This window comes from Heptranchias perlo, unplaced genomic scaffold, assembly GCF_035084215.1.
Source record: "Heptranchias perlo isolate sHepPer1 unplaced genomic scaffold, sHepPer1.hap1 HAP1_SCAFFOLD_794, whole genome shotgun sequence".
NCBI lineage: Eukaryota > Metazoa > Chordata > Chondrichthyes > Hexanchiformes > Hexanchidae > Heptranchias > Heptranchias perlo.
The window spans coordinates 71,851-89,587 of NW_027139829.1; the positions used below are offsets into that span (position 1 = coordinate 71,851).

Sequence of the window (17,737 nt, forward strand, 5' to 3'; positions counted from 1 at the left end):
GCTCCACTTCACTGTCATCTGCATTAAAATTCATTGGCCAATTATACACCCATTTTGCAAGTTTATTGATGTATTTTGTATTTGGTCGCAATCTTCATCAATATTATCCAAACTCCACCCCACCCCGCCAATCTGGTGTCATCTGTAAATTTTGAAATTGTACTTCCGATTCCCGAGTCCAATTCATTGATGTGAATTGTGAACAGTGGTCCCAGAACCAATCCTTGTGGAGCCCCACTTTCCACCTTATACAGTGTGAGTCGCTACAATTAACCCCACTCTCTGTTTTAGAGCAGTCGTCAAGAGAAACTTCTTTACATAGGGAGTAGGCAGTCTGTGGAATTCACTTCCACGGTTAGTGTTTGGGGCACACAGTTCTGTAATGACAAGTGGTCCTCATGTTTTTATCCAAAACAGGCCTCAGCCCAGTCATTTACTCTAAATGTTGGTGCAATAGTTCAAGCTCAGAGGTGCCAGGTATCGGGAGCAGCAGTAGCTGTAAATAAAATCTAAATGTAAGTAAATACCAATACAGTTCATCTTCATCTATTTCTAGTTTAATAACTTTTGCTGAATGGGGCCCAGGCCAAGTGCCAGGATATCGGGTCAGGTTCACCATAGGAAATGAGTTTGACATCCCTGAGATAGACAATGTGAACCGGATTACCCTCATCCACTAACCCAGCAACTTCTTTAAAAAACTCAAGCAAGTTTGTAAGACACCATTTTCTTTCCCAGAAGCCGTGTTGAGTATCTCTAATGGCTCCTTCTCTTTCCCCGTGATCATAAACAGCATCTCTTAGGATCCCTTCAAGCATCTTCCCTCTGATCGAGGTTACACTGATGGGCCTGTCATTCCCCGGCTCTGATTTGACCCTTCAATGAAAATGGGAACTACGTGAGCTCCCTTCCTATCTCAGGGGACAATCCCTGACTCTTGAGCTGTTGAAGATACAGGCAAGGGGCTCACAGAGCACCCGTCCCATCTCTTTAAACACCCGGGGGTGGATATCATCTGGACCTGGAGCACAATGCATTTTGAGAGTTCATATTTTATCCAAAGTGACATCCCATTCTATTTTAATATTTATGATGTTATTGTTGACAGCACATCCCACAGCTGGAATCTGAGCCTCATCCACAGGAGTGTAGACTGATGAGAAATAATCATTCAACAGCTCTGCCATAGCCCGGGAATCTGTCCTGAACTGTCTTTCAGTGGCCCTAAAGCATCTTGAATGGTCTTCTGACTCCTGACGTAGCTGGAAAGACATTTGCTATTATTCTCAGAATTGGGCACCATCTTCTTTTCCAAAGATCTCTGAGCTTCTCTAATGGCTGCTTTTGTCTCCCTCGATTGTGGGTGATATTTGACCCAATTCTCCTGTAAACTGAATTCATCCTGATCCGATCTGGGTTAAATGTAAGACAGTTCGGGGAGTCAGGAATCATTCACCGCGAGACCCACACTGAGACCCAGACGGTTCCTTAGTAAGGATTCCTCTGGTACCTCAGCATATCTTTGTCAGCTTTCTCACAGTCCACTCCTGGAGGCCCCACTCCCTGAGCCTGCAACCTTCAGCAGGGTCAGTGGTGGAGTTCCGCAGTGGGAGTGATCCCAGAGTAACTGTCGGGATCGCCCCCACCCTGTGGATGGTCCGGATCGTGTATTTTTAGTGATCCTGGTGTCTAACACGCACACATCAATAAAACCGGGAATTCTGGAAACACACTGCAGGTCCTTCTTTATCTGGAGATCGAATGACTGTTGTATAATTGTACCAGCAGTTAACAGGCTCCTGTGAACTCCTCCCTCTGCTATTTTAATTCAGACTTTAACCCATTTATTTTTAACAGGTTTATTTTAAATGAGTCAACGCCTGCCTTAAATGGTAGACTCAGGACTGTCACACAAACAGGTTAAATCTTCATCGAATAATGACCACTGTCATTTTTAAACTGGACGCCGCACGGTGACTTTGCTGTCAGTGAAGAGAGACGAGAAAGACCAAAGTGCCGTTTGCCCCTCTCAGTGTGGCCCTGAAGGACTGTGTCCAGGCTGAAGTTCTGTTCCCACCGGACGATCCTCCCCCCAGATTGTCCTTTCTGAGCTCCAGTCAGGTGATGCTAAACACTCAGGTGGGAAAGACCAAAGTCTACAACAAGGTGTTTGAAACAAAGCTGATTTATTTAACAGATATCCTGAATATTAAACTCCAGCCCAGTTATCGGGGTGATGAACATCAGGAGAAACAAACCCCAACTGTCAGAATGAACATGGTTCAGTCCTGGATGGGATTAACAGCAGAATCCAACCCCTGCAGTCATATGTGAACTCGCTGGTGTCTCAGCACGTGTGATGACTGAGTGAATCCCTTCCCACACACGGAGCAGGTGAACAGTCTCTCAACCAATGGGCATGCGTTGATGTGTCAGCAGTTCATTTCTGCTTTTAAAGCTCTTCTCACAGTCACTGAGTTAAAAGGTCACTCAATAGTGTCAACAAGTGGATGTTTCAGAAGGTGGGATGAATTCGTGAATCCCTTCCCACACACGGAGCAGGTGAACAGTCTCTCCCCAGTGTGAGTGCGTCGATGTCTCAGCGGATCATTTCTGATTTTAAATCTTTTCTCACAGTCAGAACATTGAAAGGTCTCTCTTCAGTGTGAACTCGCTGGTGTGACAGAAGGAGGGATGACCGAGTGAATCTCTTCTTTCACACAGAGCAGGAGAACGGCCTCTCCCCAGTGTGAACTCGCTGGTGAGTGCGTTGGTGTTTCAGCAGATTAAATTTGCTTTTAAACCTCTTCTCACAGTCAGAACATTTAAAAGGTCTCTCCCCAGTGTGAACTCGCTGGTGTGTCAGCAGGGCAGATGACTGAGTGAATCCTTTCCCACACACGGAGCAGGTGAACGGCCTCTCCCCAGTGTGAGTGCGTTGGTGTTTCAGCAGATTAAATTTGCTTTTAAACCTCTTCTCACAGTCAGAACATTTAAAAGGTCTCTCCCCAGTGTGAACTCGCTGGTGTGTCAGCAGGGCAGATGACTGAGTGAATCCTTTCCCACACACGGAGCAGGTGAACGGCCTCTCCCCAGTGTGGGTGCGTTGGTGTCTCAGCAGTTCAATTTTGCTTTTAAATCTCTTCTCACAGTCAGAACATTTGAAAGGTCTCTCCCCAGTGTGAACTCGCTGGTGTTTCAGCAGGTCGGATGACTGAGTGAATCCCTTCCCACACAAGGAGCAGGTGAACGGCCTCTCCCCAGTGTGACTGCGTCGATGAGTTTCCAGCTCTGAAGGGTAATTGAATCCCTTCCCACAGTCCCCACATTTCCACGGTTTCTCCATGGTCTGGGTGTCCTTGTGTCTCTCCAGGTTGGACGATCAGTTGAAGCCTCGTCCAAGCACAGAACCCGTGTACGGTTTCTCCCCGCTGTGAATGGTGCGATGTTTTTTCTGGCTGTGCAACTGGTTAAAGCTCTTTCCACAATCAGTGCACTGGAACACTCTCACTCGTGTGTGTGTCTCGGTGCTTTTCCACTCACACTGATGTTTGAAATCTTCTCCCACGGATAGAACAGACAAACATTTCTCCTTCAACATTCAAAGGCCGATGATATTCAGGTCCTGATGAATCGAGTGACTCTGTCAGATCTTGACGTGATCTTTGGTTTGAGTTTCCCTCTGTAAATCCTCCCCTGTAAAAGGAGTTTATAAAAGTTATCACTGTAATTGCAGGATAGAAATTCAGATCAGATAACTCTACTTTCTATGGAACATTATTTCCTCTCTCATTCCTCAAAGCTGTAAATCCCCGTCCCACACACTCTCCCTCCTCCCTGTGCTGAAATCCAAACCCATCGCATCATCTTTCAGTGGCCCAAAACCATGAGTGAAAGGGTGAGAGAGTGAGTGAGTGTGAGAGCAGCAGTGGGCTCGGTGTGGAGAATGAAGTGGGGCAGGTGGAGCATGTTTCAGTGGGGCAGCAGTGATCATAATCTCATTCGGTTTAGAACAGTTATGGAAAAGGACAGGGGACAGTCAAATGTGAAAATACTTAACTGGAGGAGGGCAAATTCCAGTGAGTTAAAAAGGGATCTTGTCCAGGTGGATTGGAATCAAAAATTGGCAGGCAGAACAGTAATTGAACAGTGGGAGGCCTTCAAGGAGGAGTTGGTTTGGGTACAGAGTGGACAAATTCCCACGAGGAGGAAAGGAACAGCATCCAAAGCTAGAGCTCCCTGGATGACTGAAGATATAGAGATCACCATTTCTCCTTCATTTACAGACGCTCCCTGACCGATCACCATTTCTCCATCATTTACAGACGCTCCCTGACCGATCACCATTTCCCCTTCATTTGCAGACGCTCCCTGACCGATCTCCATTTCTCCTTCATTTACAGATGCTCCCTGACCGATCCCCATTTCTCCTTCATTTACAGACGCTCCCTGACCGATCCCCATTTCCCCTTCATTTGCAGACGCTCCCTGACCGATCTCCATTTCTCCTTCATTTACAGACGCTCCCTGACCGATCACCATTTCTCCTTCATTTACAGACGCTCCCTGACCGATCCCCATTTCCCCTTCATTTACAGACGCTCCCTGACCGATCACCAGTTCTCCTTCATTTACAGACGCTCCCTGACCGATCACCAGTTCTCCTTCATTTACAGACGCTCCCTGACCGATCTCCATTTCTCCTTCATTTACAGACGCTCCCTGACCGATCCCCATTTCTCCTTCATTTAGAGACGCTCCCTGACCGATCACCATTTCCCCTTCATTTACAGACGCTCCCTGACCGATCCCCATTTCCCCTTCATTTACAGACGCTCCCTGACCGATCTCCATTTCTCCTTCATTTACAGACGCTCCCTGACCGATCTCCATTTCTCCTTCATTTACAGACGCTCCCTGACCGATCACCATTTCTCCTTCATTGACAGACGCTCCCTGACCGATCCCCATTTCCCCTTCATTTACAGACGCTCCCTGACCGATCCCCATTTCCCCTTCATTTCCCGGCGGGTAGTGAGGGGGGGATAATGTTCACTGTTTTATATTCGGGTCTGGGGCCGCACTCGGGGTTTGTAAAGCCTGAGCCTGGGCCTGAGCCCGGACCCGGGCCCCGGGGTTTATTGAGCCTCTTGCTCCGATCCTCTGACCTGCACCGAACGCGCTCCTCCCGCAGCCTCGACTGGCCGCGCATGCTCAGGACACACTGACCGATAATGAGTCACTACTGCGCCTGCGCGCTGAGCTCCACTGATTCAGACAGGGCACAATCTGAACCGCGCTGCATGCTGGGTGATGCAGCCGCCATTGATGATCTTAATATCAGGCCGAAAAACAAAAACATTGGAAGCAGACAATTCAAGTGTTTAATTTATTTTCTAAATAATTCAATCATTCAATTCATTTCATAAATAATTGAATAGTTCAATTCATTAAATAATCAATTCTTTAATTTATTACATAAAAAATTAGTGTTTAATTTATCATAGAAATAATTCAATAGTTTAATTCATTATATAAATATTCCTTCGTTTAATTTATTATATAAAGAACTCAATATTTAGGTGAATTATTTATATAATAAATTAAACACGAGACTTCTTTATGTAATAAAGTCAACAATTGATTATTTATATAATAAATGAAACACTTGATTATTTATATAATAAATGAAACACTTGATTATTTATATAATAAATGAAACACTTGATTATTTATATAATAAATGAAACACTTGATTATTTATATAATGAATGAAACACTTGATTATTTATATAATGAATAACGTTTTGAAATTCTTCATTCAATAAATTAAATAATGGATTATTAATATGATTAAATAAACACTTGAATCTTTGTATGATAAGTTAAACCTGTGAATTAATTATACAATTTAAACACTTGACCTCTTTATATAATAATTTTAACACTTGGATTATTTATATAATAAACTAAACAATATAATTGGTTATTTATATAATAAATTTAACACTTGTGTGATTTATGTAATAAATTAAGCTGTTGAATTATTTATATAATAAATTAAACACAAATTATTTGTATAATGAATTAAACCATTGTTTCTTCATAGAATAAATTTAACACTTGAATTATTTATATAATAAATTAAACAATTGATTTTTTTATATAATAAATTAGACATGCATTATTATATAATAAATTAAACTATTGAATGATTTGGATATTTAATTTATTATGAAAATAATTCAATAGTTTAATTTAACAACTGACGTAGTTATGTAAGAAATTAAACAAATGATTATTTATATAATGAATTAAACTATTGAATTATTTATATAATAAATGAAACAGTTGAATTATTTAGATAATAAATTAAACAAATGAAGTATTTATGTAATAAATTATACACTTGAATGCTTCATATAATAAATTAAACACTTGTTTATTTGTATAATAAATTCACAAATTGAATTATTTATACAATAAATTAAACGGAGCTATTTATATAGTAAATTATACACTTCAATTATATAATTAAACTACTGAATTATTTATCAAATATATCAATTTAATTATTCATATAATAAATTAAACAATTCAATAATTTACATAAAAATTAAACGCTTGAATTATTTATAAAATATTAAACAATTGAACTATTTACATAATAAATTTAGCTGTTGAATTTTTTATACAATAAATTAAACTCGGTTATTTACATAATAAATTAATCAATCGAATAATTTAAACTATTGAATTCACTTTATAATAAATGAAACATTTGAAGTATTCATATAATAAATTAAACACTTGAAAACAATTTGATTATTGATATAATAAAATAAGCATTTATTTAATGAATTAAAATATTGAGTTATTTATTTTACATTTTAAACTTTTCAATTATTTATATAATAAATGAAGCCAGCTTGGACAAAATGGAGGCAAGCGCAGAGTCCGTATTGGACAAAATGGCGGCCGGCGCGGCCACCATCTTGGAAAAAATGGCAGCAAGCACGGCCGCCATCTTGGAAAACATGGCGGCAGGCGCGGCCGACATCTTGGATAAAATGGCGGCAAGCACGGCCACCATCTTGGAAAAAATGGCCGCCGCCGTCATCTTATCAGATGGCGGCAAGAGGCCGACAGAGTGTCCCCAGTGATCCCGCAGTGACCCCAGAATGTCCCAGTGACCCCAGAGTGATGCCGGGATCCCAGCGTGCACCCAGTCAGCCCAGAGTGAGGCCAGGGTGCAGCCGGGGATCCCAGAGCGATGCCAGAGCGGCGGCCTTTGCGTTTGGGCCACCACAACAACCACCACCACAACTGTACTGTACGTGTACAGCACAGAGTGGGTAAAAGGGAACAATTCACTCCTGTCTGGTACTGTACGGCCCGTGTGTGTCTCAGTGTCAGCTCCTGTACGTGTACAGCACAGAGTGGGTAAAAGGGAACGATTCACTCCTGTCTGGTACTGTACGGCCCGTGTGTGTCTCAGTGTCAGCTCCTGTACATGTACAGTACACAGTGGGTAAAAGGGAACGATTCACTCCTGTCTGGTACTGTACGGCCCGTGTGTGTCTCAGTGTCAGCTCCTGTACATGTACAGCACACGGTGGGTAAAAGGGAACGATTCACTCCTGTCTGGTACTGTACGGCCCGTGTGTGTCTCAGTGTCAGCTCCTGTACATGTACAGCACACGGTGGGTAAAAGGGAAGGATTCACTCCTGTCTGGTACTGTACGGCCCGTGTGTGTCTCAGTGTGAGCTCCTGTACATGTACAGCACACAGTGGGTAAAAGGGAACGATTCACTGAGAGATTGCAATGTTGAGCGTAACGGTTATTTGAGGGGTTCAGTCCCTAAACGGGCTGTGTTTTGACAGACACTTTTTCCAGTAAGGAGTTGAGTTTAGTTTAGGGAGGTGGGTACAATCCGTGTCTGGGACTCACTGGCCCTGTGAAATATTGAATTTTGCTCACAATATGGTGTGTTTGGATCAATGGGGGACAAGGTTTAACTGCACTGGGCTGGATTGTTTTATAAATCTCTCATTGACTGGGTCTTTCCGACCAGGATGGGAGCTGCTTCTCTCTCTCTCTCTGTAAACACCCTGAGGCAGTGAAACACTCTCTGACAAACTGTTCACAGGAACCAACCCATCAGACATGGGGAATAGACAAATACCTGGGACTGGAAATGAGCCTCCCACCAACAGAGCAGAGAGAAGGAGGAAATCATCACACCTTCAAGATCTGGATCGGTTTTGTCATTGGAGCAGGTTCTGGTTAATTTTACTGCTTTAAAGTTATGTTATGGGACCAGTGAGACTGAGACACACACACACACACACACAGACTGTACAGTCAGGAGACACGTGGTCCTTGCACAGACATTGGGTTTGAATTGAGCTGAGCTGTGCCACAAATGAATATGGGATTAAAATCTCAAATTCCAATCAGTTTGCTCCCGAGCTTCCCCATGTGTCTGTGTGGTTCCATTACAATACAATTTCACATGGGGGCCCAAAATGGCTTCGGAATTAACACGATTTCTTTCTGAGTTGTCAGTGACCTTTTCAAAAATTAAACTTCAAACTAAGAAAACATTTGGAGGCTGTTTTCACATTTGGGCCCTCTGGGTGCTGCAGGACGCTCCCTGAAAGAGCTTTTAATTTCAATTAAGACCCGAGATATGTCACATTGTCAGCCTCTGAATAATAGTTTGATCCACTTTGTGTTATTTCTGAAAAGTTGCACTTGCAGTGAACGAAGGGAGGAATTTGGGCTCGAACAGATGGTGATATTCTGGCATGACGGAGCTGGGCAGAGATGAGCGATTGGATCCACAGCATTCCTGCCCTCCCCACCATCTAATTTAACTTATATTTTTGTATTGCTAGAAACAGCATGTAAGGGGTTAACTCCTGATACCATATAAAGTTTGTTACTGTGTGTCTCAGTGTCAGCTCCTGTACATGTACAGTACATGGTGGGTTAAAGGGAACGATTCACTCCTGTCTGGTACTGTACGGCCCGTGTGTGTCTCAGTGTCAGCTCCTGTACATGTACAGTACATAGTGGGTAAAAGGGAACGATTCACTCCTGTCTGGTACTGTACGGCCCGTGTGTGTCTCAGTGTCAAAGGTGTGAGAGGCCGAGACAGAGAGAGGGTGACAGAGATAGAGAGAGAGAGAGAGAGTAACAGCGAGAGAGAGAGAGAGAGAGAGAGAGACAGATTGCGAAAAACACAGCGGGAGAGTGGGAGATAGGCAGAGAGACAGCGAGGGGGACAGATAGGTCGTGAGAAAAACAGAGAGAGAGAGAAAGAGAGCGAGGGGGAGAGAGAGAGAGAAAAAGTCAGAGAGGGGAAGAGAGGCCGAGAGAGAGAGAGGGGGATAGAGAGGGAGAGGAGGAGAGAGAGAGAGAGAATGATGGAGAGAGAGATAGAAAGAGAGCGAGAGAGAGACAGAGAAAAAGGCAAAGACAGGGCGAGAGAGGCAGAGAGAGAGAGACAGAGAGAGGGGTAAAGAGGCAGAGGGAGAGAGAGGGACAGAGAGAAGGGGAGAGAGGCAGAGAGAGACAGAGGCAGAGACAGAAAAAGACAGAGAGAGTGGGGGGAGAGAGAGAGAATAACAGAGAGGCAGAGAGATAGAGAGAGAGAAAGAGAGAGAGAGAAAATGACAGAGAGGGGAGAGAGGCAGAGAAAGACAGCGAACAGAGGGTGAGAGAAAAAGACAGAGCGAGGGGGAGAGAGAGTGTGAGGGGGTCTCCTGCCAGAAAGCGGGACTTGTGTCGGTGAGGGTCCTGCAGGGTGTTTGGGTGATGTGCCTGTCATGGTTGAATAGCTGCCAGTGTGTGTGACCTGTGAGTTGTGGGTGTGCGGCTTGCAACAGTGGTAATGTGTGAGGGTGAGAGGAAGCATCTGATTGAAAGAGTTTTTTGGTGGGTGGGAGATGGGGGCCCCCCTTGCTGTTGAGAAGCCATTAAACAGCCCAGAGAGGCCTGGCTGCTCGCAGGAATCGGGTAAATCACCAGGCAGTACCAATTCACTCTCTGCCTCTCTCTCGCCCTGTCTCCATCTTTTTCTCTCTCTCTCTGCCTCTCGCCTCCTCTCTCTCTGTCTCCCCGCTCTGTCTTTTTCTCTCTCTCTCTCTCTCTCTCTCTCTGCCTCTCACCCCCTCTCTCTCTGTCCCTCTCTCTCTGTTGTCTTTCCGAATTTCTCTTGTTAGGAAAGTACTCAGGTACTGTACGGCCTGTGTGTGTCTCAGTGTCAGCTCCTGTACATGTATAGTACACAGTGGGTAAAAGGGAACGATTCACTCCTGTCTGGTACTGTACGGCCCATGTGTGTCTCAGTGTCAGAGGGTGTGAGAGGCCGAGAGAGAGAGAGAGAGAGAGAGGGGGAGAGAGAGAAATGGACAGAGAGAGAGAGGGGGAGAGAGAGAGAGAGAGAGAGAGAAGGTCAGAGAGAGAAAAAGACAGAGGGAGAGGGGGAGATAGGCAGCGAGAAAGCGAGGGGGACAGATAGATAGAGAATAAAACAGAGAGAGAGAGGGGGAGAGAGAGAGAGAGAAAAGGTCAGAGAGAGGAGAAGAGAGGCTGAGAGAGGGAGGGACAGAGAGAGTGGAGGAGAGAGGCAGAGAGAGAGAGAGAATGATGGAGAGAGGGATAGAGAGAGAAAAAGACAGAGAGAGCGGGAGAGAGGGATAGAGAGAGAGAAAAGGACGGAGAGACGAGGGAGAGAGGCAGAGAGAGAGAGACACACACAGAGAAAGAGAGAAACAGAGAGAGAGGGGGAAAGAGGCAGAGGGAGAGAGAGGGACAGAGAGACAGAGAAAAAGACAGAGAGAGAGAGAGACAGAGGAAGAGGGGGAAAGAGGCAGAGAGAGAGAGCGAAAACGACAGAGGATGGGGGAGAGACAGAGAATAAGACAGAGAGAGAGGCAGAGAGAGATAGAGAGAGAGAGAGAGAGAGAGAGAGAAAAAGACAGAGAGAGGAAGAGAGGCAGCGAAAGAGAGGGGAAGAGAGAGAGACAGAGTGAGAGCAGGAGAGAGGCAGAGAGAGGGGGGGGTGAGAGAGAGGGGGAGAGACAGAGAGAGAGAGAAAAAGACAGAGTGGGAGGGGTGAGAGAGAAAGAGAGGGGTGAGAGGGACAGAGAGAGAGAAAAAGACAGAGAGAGAGACAGAGAGAGAGAGGGGCAAAGAGGCAGAGGGAGAGAGAGGGACAGAGAGACAGAGAAAAAGATAGAGAGAGAGAGAGAGAGAGAGAAAAAGACAGAGAAGGGAGAGAGGCAGCGAGAGAGAGAGAGAGACAGGGGGAGAGAGATAGGGACAGAGAGAGGAAGAGCGGCAGCGAGGGGGGGGGAGAGAGAGAGAGAGAGAGAGAGACAGGTGGAGAGAAAAAGAAAGAGAGAGATGGGGACAGAGAGAGGGATGGAGAGAGGGAGTCACAAAGAGAGAGGGGAAGAGAGAGAGCGGGAGAGAGGCAGAGAGAGAGAGAGAAAAAGACAGTGAGAGGGCTGAGGGAGAGAGAGAGAGTGACAGAGATAGCGGTAGAGAGAGAGAGTGGGAGAGAGAGAGAAAAAGACAGAGAGAGAAAAAGACAGAGAGAGAAAAAGAGAGAGAGAGAAAAAGACAGAGAGAGAAAAAGACAGAGAGAGAAAAAGACAGAGAGAGAAAAAGAGAGAGAGAGAAAAAGACAGAGAGAGAAAAAGACAGAGAGAGAAAAAGAGAGAGAGAGAAAAAGAGAGAGAGAGAAAAAGACAGAGAGAGAAAAAGACAGAGAGAGAAAAAGACAGAGAGAGAAAAAGACAGAGAGAGAAAAAGACAGAGAGAGAAAAAGACAGAGAGAGAAAAAGACAGAGAGAGAAAAAGACAGAGAGAGAAAAAGACAGAGAGAGAAAAAGACAGAGAGAGGGGGGACAGAGAGAGGGGGGACAGAGAGAGGGGGGACAGAGAGAGGGGGGACAGAGAGAGAGGGACTCCCTGCAAGAAAACGGGACGTGTGTCGGTGAGGGACCTGGTGGTTGTTTGGGTGATGTGCCTGTCATGGTTGAATAGGTGCCAGTGTGTGTGACCTGTGGGTTGTGGGTGTGCGGCTTGTGACAGTGGTAATGTGTGAGGGTGAGAGGAAGCATCTGATTGAAAGAGTTTATTGCGAGGTGGGAGATGGGGCCCTCCCTTGCTGGTGAGAAGCCATTAAACAGCCCAGAAAGGCCTGGCTGCTCGCGGGAAATGGGTAAATCACCAGGCAGCACCAATCCACTCTCTGCCTCTCTACCACACTCTCTGCCCCTCTCTCTCTCTTTTTCTTTCTCTCTGTCCCCCTCTCTCCTTCTGCCTCTCGCTCCTCTCTCTCTCACCCTCTCTGTCTTTCTCTCTCTGACTCTCTCCCCGCTCTGCCTTTTTCTCTCTCTCTCTCTGCCTCTCTCCCCCTCTCTCTCTGTCCTTTTCTCTCTCTCTGCCCCTCTCTCTCTGTTGTCTTTCTGAATTTCTCTTGATTGAAAAGTACTCAGGTACTGTACGGCCCGTGTGTGTCTCAGTGTCAGCTCCTGTACATGTACAGCACACAGTGGGTAAAAGGGAATGATTCACCGAGAGATTGCAATGTTGAGTGTAACGGTTATTTGAGGGGTTCAGTCCCTAAACGGGCTGTGTTTTGACAGACACTTTTTACAGTAAGGAGTTGAGTTTAGGGAGGTGGGTACAATCTGTGTCTTGGACTCACTGGCCCTGTGAAATATTGAATTTTGCTCACAATATGGTGTGTTTGGATTAATGGGGGACAAGGTTTAACTGCACTGGGCTGGATTGTTTATAAATCTCTCATTGACTGGGTCTTTCAGACCAGGATGGGAGCTGCTTATCTCTCTCTCTGTAAATTCTAAACAATTTTACAACACCAAGTTATAGTCCAACAAATTTATTTTAAATTCCACAAGCTTTCGGAGGCTTCCTCCTTCCTCAGGTGAACGGTGTGGAAAAAAACTGTAAACACCCTGAGGCACTCTCTGTAAACACCCTGAGGCAGTGAAACACTCTCTGACAAACTGTTCACAGGAACCAACCCATCAGACATGGGGAATATACAAAAACCTGGGACTGGAAATGAGCCTCCCACCAACAGAGCAGAGAGAAGGAGGAAATCATCACACCTTCAAGATCTGGATCGGTTTTAGCCATGATGTGGAGATGCCGGTGATGGACTGGGGTTGACAATTGTAAACAATTTTACAACACCAAGTTATAGTCCAACGATTTTATTTGAAATTTACAAGCTTTTGGAGGCTTCCTCCTTCCTCAGGTAAATGTCAGGAACTCCTCGAAGCCTACGCATTTATAAATCACAGAACAATACATGGTGATTACAGATAGTCTTTGCAACTGCCCGTTGCCAAGGCAATCACAGTGTTCAGACAGAGAGGTGTTACCTACAGAGCCCCCGAATATACAGTCAACACAAATAAAAACAGAAAAGAGAGAGGCAGAAACATCCAGAAGGCAGAGAAAGCCAGCATATGACCCGTTATATTAAAAACAGATAGCTTTTGTTCGCTGGTGGGGTTACGTGCAGCGTGACATGAATCCAAGATCCCGGTTGAGGCCGTCCTCATGGGTGCGGATCGGTTTTGTCTTTGGAGCAAGTTCTGGTTAATTTACTGCTTTAAAGTTATGTTATGAGACCAGTGAGACTGAGACACACACACACACACACACACACACACACAGACTGTACAGTCAGGAGACACGTGTCCCTTGCACAGACATTGGGTTTGAATTGAGCTGAGCTGTGCCACAAATGAATATGGGATTAAAATCTCAAATTCCAATCAGTTTGCACCCGAGCTTCCCCATGTGTCTGTGTGGTTCCATTACAATACAATTTCACATGGGGGCCCAAAATGGCTTGAGAATTAACACGATTTCTTTCTGAGTTGTCAGTGACCTTTTCAAAATTAAACTTCAAACTAAGAAAACATTTGGAGGCTGTTTTCACATTTGGGCCCTCTGCGTGCTGCAGGACGCTCCCTGAAAGAGCTTTTAATTTCAATTAAGACCCGAGATATGTCACATTGTCAGCCTCTGAAGAATAGTTTGATCCACTTTGTGTTATTTCTGAAAAGTTGCACTTGCAGTGAACAGATGGTGATATTCAGTTGGACGGTCGGTACTGAGGGAGCGCTGCACTGTCAGACGGTCAGTGTGTGTCTCAGTGTCAGCTCCTGCACAATGTCCCAGTGAACCCCCAGTGTCCCCAGAATGTCCCAGTGATCCCCCAGTGTCCCCAGAATGTCCCAGTGATCCCCCAGTGTCCCCAGAATGTCCCAGTGATCCCCAGAATGTCCCAGTGACCCAGAGTAACCCAGACATGACTCACGTGGCCCCCATCGGGTCCAGGCTGCGGTGAAGGTCTCAGTCAGTCAGTCCCTAGCAGAGAGAACGATTCTTGGCCCAGGATTCCCCCTCATCCTCCTCCTTCTCACAAAATGTCTCTTTCCTGGATCATCTCCTTGCAGCATTTCATCGAAAAGTTTCCTGAGGGGAGAGAGGGAATTGATTACAACACAAAAGCAAGGGATTAAAAAGGCACAGCAAGAGCCCAGAGCTTCCTCTCCTCCCACTCCCCCTCTCTCTCCCCCCTCCCTCCCACTCCCTCTCCCAGTTACACCGACAATCCCTCAGCCCCAACACTGAAACACAAATCCCGGTTACAAACAAGAGAATCTGAAGAGAGAGAAAAGTTGGGAGAGAGACAGAGAGAGAAATACACTCAGGACAGGCTGGAGGACCCCGGCAGACTGAGAGATTGTCCCCGCCCCTGGGGAGGGTTTGGGACGAGACACACGGCCATCCCCTACCCCCGGGGAGCTCCCTGCTTCAGCCTTTGAGATATTCTGTAAGGAATCTTACAACACCAGGTTATAGTCCAACAGTTTTATCTGAAAATCACAAGCTCTCGGAGGCTTTCTCCTTTGTCAGGTGAGTGTGGGATTCCATAGTCAGAGCACAATGCCTGGTGATTACAGATAATCTTTCCAACTGCCCGTTGTCAAGGCAATCAAAGGATTCGAATAGTGTTCAGACAGAGAGACACCACATACGGGACTACTGAATATACTGATTGTCCCGTATGTCGTGTCTCTCTGTCTGAACACTATTCGACTCCTTTGATTGCCTTGACAACGGGCAGTTGGAAAGATTATCTGTAATCACCAGGCATTGTGCTCTGACTATAAAGCGGTGCCTTTCATGGAATCCCACACTCACCTGACAAAGGAGAAAGCCTCCGAGAGCTTGTGATTTTCAAATAAAACTGTTGGACTATAACCTGGTGTTGTAAGATTCCTGACATTTGTCCACCCCAGTCCATCACCGGCATCTCCACATCATTTGAGATATGAGACTGAATCTCAATGGATCTCCCTCAGGGACCTGTCCGTTCTCATGTTAATCCAGGGACAGCCCAGGGCAGGACTGGTTTGACCAGGAGACCTGTCTGTTGGAATGAGCCACATTTCAAGGACCTATTTTACTGATTTGAAACCCTCACAGCCTGTCTCCCCCTCTTCCCTCACCCCAAACCGAGTCCCCCCACCCTCAGCCTGTCTCCCCCTCTTCCCTCACCTCAAACCGAGTCCCCCCCACCCTCAGCCTGTCTCCCCCTCTTCCCTCACCTCAAACCGAGTCCCCCCCACCCTCAGCTGTCTCCCCTCTTCCCTCACCCCAAACGAGTCCCCCCCACCCTCAGCCTGTCTCCCCCTCTTCCCTCACCCCAAACCGAGTCCCCCCCACCCTCAGCCTGTCTCCCCCTCTTCCCTCACCCCAAACCGAGTCCCCCCCACCCTCAGCCTGTCTCCCCCTCTTCCCTCACCCCAAACCGAGTCCCCCCACCCTCAGCCTGTCTCCCCCTCTTCCCTCACCCCAAACCGAGTCCCCCCCACCCTCAGCCTGTCTCCCCCTCTTCCCTCACCCCAAACCGAGTCCCTCCACCCTCAGCCTGTCTCCCCCTCTTCCCTCACCCCAAACCGAGTCCCCCCCACCCTCAGCCTGTCTCCCCTCTTCCCTCACCCCAAACCGAGTCCCCCCCACCCTCAGCCTGTCTCCCCCCTCTTCCCTCACCCCAAACCGAGTCCCCCCCACCCTCAGCCTGTCTCCCCCCTCCCCTCACCCCAAACCGAGTCCCCTCACCCTCAGCCTGTCTCCCCCTCTTCCCTCACCCCAAACCGAGTCCCCCCTCCACCCTCAGCCTGTCTCCCCCTCTTCCCTCACCCCAAACCGAGTCCCCCCCACCCTCAGCCTGTCTCCCCCTCTTCCCTCACCCCAAACCGAGTCCCCCCACCCTCAGCCTGTCTCCCCCTCTTCCCTCACCCCAAACCGAGTCCCCCCCACCCTCAGCCTGTCTCCCCCTCTTCCCTCACCCCAAACCGAGTCCCCCCCTCCACCCTCAGCCTGTCTCCCCCTCTTCCCTCACCCCAAACCGAGTCCCCTCCACCCTCAGCCTGTCTCCCCCTCTTCCCTCACCCCAAACCGAGTCCCCCCCACCCTCAGCCTGTCTCCCCCTCTTCCCTCACCCCAAACCGAGTCCCCCCCACCCTCAGCCTGTCTCCCCTCTTCCTCACCCCAAACCGAGTCCCCCCCACCCTCAGCCTGTCTCCCCCTCTTCCCTCACCCCAAACCGAGTCCCCCCCACCCTCAGCCTGTCTCCCCCTCTTCCCTCACCCCAAACCGAGTCCCCCCCACCCTCAGCCTGTCTCTCCCTCTTCCCTCACCCCAAACCGAGTCCCCCCCACCCTCAGCCTGTCTCCCCCTCTTCCCTCACCCCAAACCGAGTCCCCCCACCCTCAGCCTGTCTCCCCCTCTTCCCTCACCCCAAACCGAGTCCCCCCACCCTCAGCCTGTCTCCCCCTCTTCCCTCACTCCAAACCGAGTCCCCCCCACCCTCAGCCTGTCTCCCCCTCTTCCCTCACCCCAAACCGAGTCCCCCACCCTCAGCCTGTCTCCCCCTCTTCCCTCACTCCAAACCGAGTCCCCCCACCCTCAGCCTGTCTCCCCCTCTTCCCTCACCCCAAACCGAGTCCCCCCACCCTCAGCCTGTCTCTCCCTCTTCCCTCACCCCAAACCGAGTCCCCCCCACCCTCAGCCTGTCTCCCCCTCTTCCCTCACCCCAAACCGAGTTCCCCCCACCCTCAGCCTGTCTCCCCCCTCCCCTCGTGACCCAAACACCCCAGGGACCTCCGTCACATCCCACCCTGCCCGGCGTCCACATTTAAAGAACTAAAGTTGGGCGGAATCTGCTCCGAATACACAAGGGCTGCAGAGCTGGAATGGCTGCTGTTTCTCAGACAGTGTTTGACCATTTCATTCTCTCTGTGTGTTTACTGTAAAGAGCTGTGGAGGGAGCAGGGACTCCATCTCATTCCCACCTCCCCGGGTCTGGATGGCAAACAGGTTCCGAGCTCAGGGCACAGCACCATTTCAAACACTCAAATCATCCAAAGGTTGAGAAACGAGATTTAACTGACAGGTTTCCAGCCTCTAATTGAAGTTTTAATATAGAAAACATTTTAATAAATAAAAATGCTGCAGAAAGGTGAATAGAGTGAGGGGGAGAGAGAGAGAGAAAATGATCGGTTTAAATGAGATAGAAAGACAGAGAGAGGGGGAGAGAGAGAGAGAGGGACAGAGAGAGAGAGAGAGGGAGAGAGAGAGAGAGAGAGGGAGAGAGAGATGGGGAA

The 17,737-nt window shown here is 47.6% G+C and overlaps 1 protein-coding gene across 3 annotated transcripts; it reads right to left on the minus strand.

Moving 5' to 3' along the window:
• Positions 1 to 541: 541 nt before the first annotated feature.
• Positions 542 to 17,637, minus strand: LOC137319275 (zinc finger protein 79-like). Of its 3 annotated transcripts, none has more exons than XM_067981566.1 (3): positions 17,426 to 17,637; positions 14,380 to 14,537; positions 542 to 3,696 (listed from the first exon to the last, which is right to left on the minus strand). In XM_067981566.1, exon 3 carries the CDS (start codon positions 3,344 to 3,346, stop codon positions 2,717 to 2,719), a length of 630 nt encoding a protein of 209 aa, XP_067837667.1. In that variant the 5' UTR covers positions 3,347 to 3,696; positions 14,380 to 14,537; positions 17,426 to 17,637; the 3' UTR covers positions 542 to 2,716. The 3 variants fall into 3 exon arrangements, with proteins under 3 accessions (XP_067837667.1, XP_067837668.1, XP_067837669.1); XM_067981567.1 differs by lacking the exon at positions 17,426 to 17,637 and adding an exon at positions 15,331 to 15,389; XM_067981568.1 differs by lacking the exons at positions 14,380 to 14,537; positions 17,426 to 17,637 and adding an exon at positions 13,157 to 13,617.
• Positions 17,638 to 17,737: the final 100 nt, after the last annotated feature.

What these genes read in the sequence shown, in the direction of transcription:
- LOC137319275 (XM_067981566.1), bottom strand. Translation starts at nt 3,346, where the DNA reads ATGGAGAAACCGTGGAAATGTGGGGACTGTGGGAAGGGATTCAATTAC.